Below are 8,560 nucleotides of genomic sequence, written 5' to 3'. Positions count from 1 at the left end.
GTCTGCTCTTCCGTCTCCTCCGTGCTCCCGGCAGAGTGCGGTCAGGCCGGCTGGCAGAGTTTTCCTTAAGTCCCTTCCAGCCCTGCCCCGAGGGCACGAATCGCGTTTGCTTCTCTTCCTGTCCCGAGAGTGAAAAACTTTGGAAATGGCCACTGGCCATCAGAGTAGCGCAACTCCTTCGTTTTGTAGCGAAGAGGAAAGGCGGACTCCTTTCTGTCTCTGTCCGGCCTGAGGACGCGTTCCCTTCCCCAACTCAGACCAAGTTCTTGGGGCCGTTTGGGGATCGGAGAGGATGCCCGGAGCAGGAATTCGAGCGAAGAGGAGGAGAATCTAGGGAGATGGCCCAAGAACTTCTCGGCCCGAGGCCCTTCCGGTGTCTGAGGATCCCAACTCCCACACCCCGTCCCAGGGACTGGCGGGGGGCAGCGGGTGACGACTAAACCCGGCGCAGGGTCGGGGGCTGGGCGTGGAGGGGATGTCCAGGCTCTCTCTTTTCCGCCTTCAGTACCCTTCCCAGCGCCAGGGCAGACGCCACCAAGTCGAAGGCCCTCGGCGCGCACAGAACAAGGGTTAGGCCGGGACGACCGCAAATCTCCGGTTCCGTGTCTACGTCCCAGAATTTCTAGCGTCCCCCACCCATCCCCAAATTTAGTATTTTCTTAATTACTCTCCAGCTGCCCAGCGCCAACGCCTCTGGTTCCAGGACAAGGCGTCAAGAGGGTAACCAGCCCAAATAGTGCCCCCAAAGCTGGGTCTGAGAGGGTCTCGAGGCCAGGGCAGGGCCAGAAGCTAGGAGGGAGCGCCCCTTGGCCATGGCAGAAAGGCCCTCGCATCCCCTGTACCCAAACCTAACGTGTCCCTTCTTCTGCCTGTCTTCCTCTCTCACACTCATACACACGCACAATCCACTCAGCAAATAAAGAGATGAGAGTTCTTAACACGAATCTTGTGAATTATGTGATATTCAAATTCAAATGACTTGAAATTCATTGTCCGCTTGAACAATGATGACAAGACCTGAGCTGGGGAGGAGCCGAAGCAGAGTCCTCGAGGGCAGTCCTGGCGCCGGGCTAGCCAAGTTTTCTGGGCCCTGGCGGTCAGTTCTCCCCAGAGAGGCTGCCCACGCGGGAGACGCTTCTCTAGGTGGTTCGATGTAATGAGAGTCCCCTAAGGCCCTACCCTGACCGTAACATCACCCCGCCTAGGTGACTGGAGGTTAGACTCCGGGAGGTTATCTAGATCCTGTTTTAAAATGCAAATGTTAGGAGGGTTTCAGATGTCAGCCACTCACACCTCAGTGTGATTTACTTTAAGTAGCTGGTGTCTGCCACGTATAAAGTTAGCGGTTCTAAGGAAATTGGTATTTAAATGGGAAAACTCAGAAACTAGAAGGGGATTAAAGATTTCTGGAGACAGACTCAAAGCTGGGGAAGCGCCTGCAAGGCTACAGAGGCTCTGCGTGAGAGGCCAGGTGTGGAAGGGGGCCAACGATCCGGCGTCTCCCAGAAGATGCAGCCATTGTGCCCCTCAGCCAAGGGACCGCTAAGGTTTTAAAGAAAGAAAATCTAACGAACACCCAAACAACTCTGCCCCTGCCGGGTCAATGCCACCGGTTGCCATCTGGAGCCGGAGTTGGTCAGGACTCCTCTGGGGTCCTAGAAAACGCCTAGTAGAGGAGAGGTGGGGGTGAGCGCGGCATGTATTGGGGTCAATTTTTTTTGTCCCCCGGAAGCAATAGCACCCGCAGGCGAGAGGCCCAGTTCCCCCACCCCCACCCCGCCCCAGGCACCCTTGCTCCAGGGAAGCCAAGGCTGCCCGCAGAAGTCTGGGACTCCCAGGCAGCGGGACGCGCAAGGAGAGCGGAGGAGTCCAGGGAGTCGCCTCCTGCAGGGTCCCCGTCACCCTGTTCGCCGCGGGAGTTCGCGTTCTCCCGACGAGACCAAGAGTCTGTCGAGGGCGACTCTTGACTGCTCTTTGCTGAGCGTAGCGTAGCGCGCTCGCGCTCGGGAGAAGCGGCTCTCCTCGACTCCGGGCGGGCGGGGCGCTCCTCTCCCTACAGGTTTGCTTTAATGATTTTCTTGAAAGAAAGAGACAGTTGTGAGCAAACAGGTTTGACAGGGACTGCTTCCCCCCCTCCCCTTCCACAGCCCCCCCAGGGGATTTCTTTTTGTCTGCGCCTGACTTCAAAGTCAGTAATCGGCCCTTGTCAGCGGCGTGACGAGGAGGATTTCGGCTGTTTGTTAGGGCGAGTTGCGGCCGCGCACCTCGGCGGAGGCTCTGCTGCCCCGGGGGGACGCGGGAGGCTAGGCGGAGGCAGGCCCTGCGGGGCCGAGGCTGGGGCCAGACCTCAGGAGGGCAGAGAGCTGGACAGAGCCCGACTAGCAAGGAAGGAGAGGAGGTGGAACAGACAGAAACGGCTAGAGCTAGTCTACGGCTTTAGGTCCCGGGACCTGCGCTGGGCCCCGCGCTCTCTGCTGGTTCGAAACGAGTCTCAGTCACCAAGCCGCAGGCACACGGGCGCCTCCCCGCTACCGCGCACCCCAGTTTCCTGCAGCTGCTTTCGGAGTGTCCAGAGCCAGGCGCAGTCTGGAGCCCTGGTTTCAGTTTTCCAGCTTCCACCGCCGGCCCGCCGCTGCCCGAGGTTTCCCCTCTCTCGGACCCACCTGGTGACCCTTCTCAGCCAAACTCCGCCTGGGAGTCTCTTGGGCACCCTGGTGGGGCCGTGCGCGCCGGAATCCACCTCCGGCCAGGGCACTCTGTGCAACTAGGGCGCTGGTGCGCCGGGCTCTGCGGGGAGACACCCACACCCCTGTAAGCTTCATCTTAGGAGATGTTAAGGGACACTGAGCTATGGGGGAGATCAGAGCGGCTGACAGGACTGTCAGTTGGGGTTATATCAGACAGGGAAACCGCGGTGCCTCCGCCCTGGGCCTCCTGGGCTTCCTAGGGGGCGAAAGGAGGGGCCTTCCCTAAGCGCCGAGAGCCCCCAGACCCCACAGCCACCAGAGGCAAGTCACTTCCTAATTGTCTCGATTTGTAAGAGGGTTTTGTGATGCTAAGTAAGCGTGGCGCAGCCCGCCCGGCCTCCCCCTACTTGTCCCCAGCCCGCTTTTGTTTACCTTCGCCTGATCGCTCATTTATTTATCTATCTATTATTTATAGGCGTCCCCTCCTATTCAGCGCCCGTGTATGTTAATTGTGTTATACCATTTAATTCTAACATCGGTCTCAAAAGAGCTCTTAATGAGAAAAGCATATACAACACGGATCACTTTGCTATTCAGCTCAGCCAGATGGACAACTGCTAACTTTTTTTTTTTTTATAATGAAAATCCCCCTTTGACAAAGGGGCTCAGATGAATAGGCTCCAAATAACACCTCAAACACTTCTAATTGTTTTGAGGACAATATGCTAATCGGTGGTTTTCGGCTTTGGTGTCTGTTGATGTTTCCCTTGCACTTTCAACCACTGATTCCTTTGGAAAAGACAGAGGCAAGCGCAAAAACCCCTCAACAGCAGCAGAAAGCAGACAAATCGCTAGTCTGCCCCACACCTCCATCCCGCACCACATCAAAGCCAGTGGAAAAAGCACCCGACCTACAGAAAAGCATGCATGAGCATGGCTTTGTGGGTGAGACTGAGGGGAGATAGGCATTGGGGAGCACTCTTCGATTTTGAGAACAAGTTCCGAAGAGTTGGGATGGAAGGCATCAGAAAGTCCCTTCTCCCCATGAAAAGCAGAGCAATCTTCCAGATAATATTCCCCCAGTGGGGAAAGGAAAAGGCTCTCTTGCTTTTTTTGTTAAACACTAAGGGCTAAGAGTTATTTAATTTTTATGATTTTTTTTCTATACTCTGTGCCTGAGGCACTCCGTGCCTCCTTTTCTCTTTGCTCCCGCAGGGTCTTAGTAAAAAAGTCTCCGATAGTCCAGAGCGGGGACCTAAGATATGTTTTTCCAGGTTTCTTAAACTTGTCTTTTTAAACTTAGGAACCAGTATCAAGCCCCAAATCCCAAGAGCCAGCAGCAGTGTTCTCAAGCATCTTTTAAAAATACCAATTCCACCGGTCTTCCCCATGCATTGGACTTAAAAACACCCACCGAGGGACTCGGTGCCTGGTGCGCAACTGGTTCCCAGTAGACTGCGCTTTTCTCCATTCTTTTGGAGTTTGGTTTAAAAGAAAAGAAAATGCACCCAGATCTCAGAGGTCTGGGTCAGCCTTTGTCTTAGTTCATTCACTCCTTGAAGTGGTCTGACCACTTTGTGAAGATGCCTGGAAGGAGTGACATCCGAGGGACGGATACCTTTGTCCAGCCTCTAAAGGCAAAAAGCGGGTCCAGAGGGCGCGATCAGGACAAATCCCAGACTTTGGGCCCCTTTGCACCTGGCCTGCAGGCCACCAGACTGGGCCCACTCAAGGCCAGCCGCCACTGCTAGAGTCTTTCTGTGCACTCTAAACCTCCCAGACCCGACTCCTCCGTCCCTGGGGCAGGGCCTCCTGACTTCGGATTTTATGCACATCAAAGGTTACTTTTTGCAATGACAGATTGTCTTTATTCAAAACGTCTTTGTTCAACAAATGAACAGAGTAAGGAGGTGAAATCCTTCTAGGTACATTTCCAAGACATCGTCAAAACATTTATGACCATTTAGGATGTTTTTATTCTTTTAATTTTTGTTCACTTTCTACTTCCTGACTTCAGAACCCGACATTCTGTCTAAAAGTAAACTTAGGTCTCTAGGAGCACTGCTTTATACAAAGAAAATAATCATGTGGGTCCCTTTGTTTTACCTTTAAAGAAGCAAACACTATCATAGCATGATTTTAAATAGAAATATTTCCCTTTCTGTAGTTTTAAACTTTTAAGCCTTTCCCCCCACACATAAAGAGCAAATGGCACCTAGTTGTGTCTGATGGCAAAACACAGAGACACAGCTAACTCTTCAGGGTGCAAAAGAAAAAATATATATGCATATTCTAGATATAGTACCAGGATCTGGGAGTTCTGGAGTCCAAAGCCCATCAGAGGAGAGAGAAGGAAACATAAATAAAGCAAAACTGCCTACTTTTTTTTTTGTCCAAAGGGGGTACAGTCGGAGATTTGTTTTGGGACGGTTGGGGTAAGGGCAGCTGTGTAGCTGTCATATGTTCGCAAGTTTCTGGCACCTGTCTGCGCCTTGGGTCCGGGAGGACGCCCCTACCATCCCCCTGGAAGAGAGGCAGAGTCTGGGGGTAGGGTAGCGGGCAGCAGCACGGCTGACCCGGAGGCGTCTGAGGCCCGGGCTAGGCGCAGAGGACAGGGTGCAGATCCCGCTTCCAGGCCACCCTCCAGGTCTGGCGGGCTAGGCTGGGGGTTACATGGCCGTGGCATGGGCTGACGAATAAGGGTCTATGCCAGTCTTGGTCATGCCCGGGAAGAGGATGTAGGCGACGGGGGGCTGCAGGGTGGAGGCAGACCAGGCGGTACAGTTACAGGGCACCACGTAGCCCGGGTTGGTGGGGGACGGGTGCGTGTGCGTGTGTTGGCTGGGGCAGCTGAGGCTGCCGAAGGCGCCGTTCTGGTAGCCCAGGGTGGACGCGTAGGGCAGTGCGCCGGTGGCCAAGGTGTGGGGCACTTCACCCATCTTCTGGATGGCGCTTGAGCTAAACTGCGCGGGGTCCAGCAGGGAGTAGGGCGCCGAGGCTGGCGGCAAGAAGGCCCGGGCTTTCTCGGGCGCGCTCAGGAGGCCGTCGGAGGCCCCCACGGGCAGGCCCGCCGCCTTGAGCGGGTCCGTGTCGCCCAGGTAGGGCAAGGGGAAGACATACCTGTCCTTCTTAAGCAGGTTCTTGGGCTTGCGCCGCGGCCGGTACTTGTAGTCAGGGTGTTCCTTCATGTGCTGGGCGCGTAGCCTCTTGGCCTCGTCGATGTACGGCCGCTTCTCTGCCTCGGACAGAAGCTTCCATTCAGCGCCTAGGCGTTTGCTGATCTCTGAGTTGTGCATCTTGGGGTTTTCCTGGGCCATCTTGCGCCGCTGGCCTCGGGACCATACCATGAAGGCGTTCATGGGTCGCTTGATGTGGTCTGAAGGTTTGGACATGGTCCCGGAGGCTAGGCGGGTGGGGGTGGGGAGTGTAGGGGCTCTGCAGGCGAGACTGGGCGCGGTTGTCTGTCTGCCGGTTTGTCCGTCCTGAGCCGGTTATCTGCGCTCCCCTCGCCTCCGCACCGCTGAGGGGAAGCCAGAAAGAAGCGCTAACCCCGCAAAGTTCAGCTGATCATGCCAGTCCCGGCACCCAGGCAGGCCCCGGGGGGCGAGTGAGTTCAGGAAGGGCGGGGGAGGAGAGGGCAGCCGGCCGGGGGGCTGCCGGCACTGGAGGCTGGGGCCCAAGTACCGGAGTCTCTGGGATTAAGTGGCCAGGTAATTTGCTGGCGAGGGCAGGAAGCTCCTCCTTCTCCCCCTCTCCACCTTCGCCTTCTCTGGTTCTCTTCTGTCCTGTGTCTACCGCTGTGGTTCCCTCCCCCCCTCCCGTGGCTTTCCCGGAGCTACCTCGCCTAGCACAGCACCTGGCTGAGAATGCGGGGAGGCTGGTGAACGGGAGCCAAAAGCGGCGAAGTTCAAAGGCGAGGTGGGCCCGGACAGCACGCACTCTGACATAAGCGCGGGGCGGTGACTCCCCAACCTGGGCGCCAATCAGCTGCAGAGAAGGCAAGGGGGCGCACCTGCCAACGCGCCCGGGAGGAAAGAGGGAGCGCGACTAGTGGGGGCGGGGAGAGGTGTGAGGGAAAGACAGAGAGAGGGAGAGAACAGAGCGGCCGGCTCAGGACTGGGGACTCGGATTCCACATTGTTTCTGGCACTGTCAACAAATAAAACTCTTCGCGCTGGTTTCCTTTCCAGGTCGGTCGTGCAAAGCAGAATTAGGGCTTCAAATACAAAGACTTAGGGAGGGGGCTGCAAAGGGAGTGAGCTGAGAGCGCGTGTTGATAAATAGGACAGCCTCGCCAGGAAATGCAAGGACAGCACTTTCCCCGTTGTCAAAGATCCTCGGAAAAGAAAAAGAATATATCAAACTCAGGTTAAAAAGCGAAATAAACTTTTCTAACCATATCCTTGGGGTCCTTTGGCTGCGTTCTCACGGGTGTCCCTCGGCCTCCGCCTGCACCCCTGCCCCAGCACGCAGCGCCTGGGCGAAGCGCTGGCTCCTGGGCTGGCACAGCGGTGCGTTCTAACCCTTTGCTGGGAGGCCTCCCGTCTCGCAGTGCAGTTTTAAAATGCTTGGAAGAGCCCGGCGACCCTCTCTTCACTTTTGTGGAGAGGCCGGGAATAGGGTTTCCATCATGATTCCTATGTACGATATCATTATTTAGTGTTTTCAGACCTACAATTTTCCCCCACATTTGTCCAAACCGGAAGGACAGCCTGGAGGCTGGGCCTGCTCCCGGCGGGGCGTGGGGGCTTTGCCCTTGCCCCTTCTGCAGAGGCCCTAGAATAGAGTCTCAGGTTGTATCCGCACCCAGGGTCGATTTGTCCCTGGGCACCTCTTCCACCCAGCGAGAATTCAAGACTCGTTTCTTGCGTCAGATGAGCATTCTTCGGGTAAAGAGGACGAAATAACCCGCGGAGCCAACCTGCGTGCCTGTTTCCTTTGAATAATTGCCTGCCCAATGTGAAATGCCCTTGGGGGAAATATTTATTAAATGGAAACCATTGTCCCAGGCCCAGCAGGACCTGCGTGTGTTCCAGGCTTATTGGCTTTTGCACCAGCCTCTCTCGGGAGGACCGACCAGAAACAGCGCACAGCTCCGCAGGCTTGGAGGGTTTGGGGGTGGGGGAGGTAAGCAGAAATTGAGTAGGTAGAGAGAGAGAGGGGCTTTCTTTAGCGGGTAGTGCATCAAGTTTGAGGCGAAGGCTTTATGTCTCCTTCCTACAATTAGATCCGTGGTATTTCTCATCCTGAGCGCACTCTTCAGAGAGGTGGGCACTATGCCCCTTTTGCAGATTAGGCAACTGAGGTTGAGAAGGGCTGAGTGATATGCCAAATGACTCCAGTAGGGAGTGGTGATGCTGGGTGTATGGGATTTGAAACCCCCTAATTTGTTTTCCACCCGGCATGGGGCCAGGTCTAAGAATGAGATGGTAGAGTGAGCCAAGGTGCACCCCTCCACTAGACTGTGGGAGTCATCGGAATTTGCCATGCAGATAAACCTCACTGGAGGTTTATCTTTCCGCCTGGGCTTGTTCCCCTTAGGATCTGGTCTGAGACCTGGCTTCCCTGACAATAGACCTCGCGCCAAGTGCGCCACCTCTGCCACCTCCGCCTGGACCTGTGAGCAGGTGCACGGTCTTTAAAGTCCTCTCAGCACAGCCCCAGGCCTCCATCTTGCTCTCTAACCCTGTTTTCTCTGCAAGAAGTTTCACTTAGCTTGGCGTACCAGGAAGTAGAGGCGCTTTTCAGCCCAGTCACAGGAGGGTTTCCAAGGGTCTCAGGCAGCCCCTACTCAGGTCAGACTAGCCTGTGGACTAAGCGCTGCACGCCGAACTTGCCAGGGATGGGAGGTCTAAGAGCCAGGCAATTCGCGTC

The 8,560-nt window shown here is 55.7% G+C and overlaps 1 protein-coding gene across 1 annotated transcript; it reads right to left on the bottom strand.

Annotated features, from left to right (window-relative positions):
• Positions 1-5,356: 5,356 nt before the first annotated feature.
• On the bottom strand, positions 5,357-6,079 carry SOX14 (SRY-box transcription factor 14). Its single transcript, XM_047099659.1, has one exon. The coding sequence runs from the start codon at positions 6,077-6,079 to the stop codon at positions 5,357-5,359; it is 723 nt and encodes a 240-aa protein (XP_046955615.1).
• Positions 6,080-8,560: the final 2,481 nt, after the last annotated feature.

Source organism: Lynx rufus, unplaced genomic scaffold (genome assembly GCF_022079265.1).
Source record: "Lynx rufus isolate CCGP_SWC_20201006 ecotype Redwood Valley unplaced genomic scaffold, mLynRuf1.p SCAF_5, whole genome shotgun sequence".
Taxonomy (NCBI): Eukaryota; Metazoa; Chordata; class Mammalia; order Carnivora; family Felidae; genus Lynx; species Lynx rufus.
The sequence above is the reverse complement of the archived record's forward strand: the minus strand, read 5'-3'. Positions and strand labels throughout refer to the sequence as shown.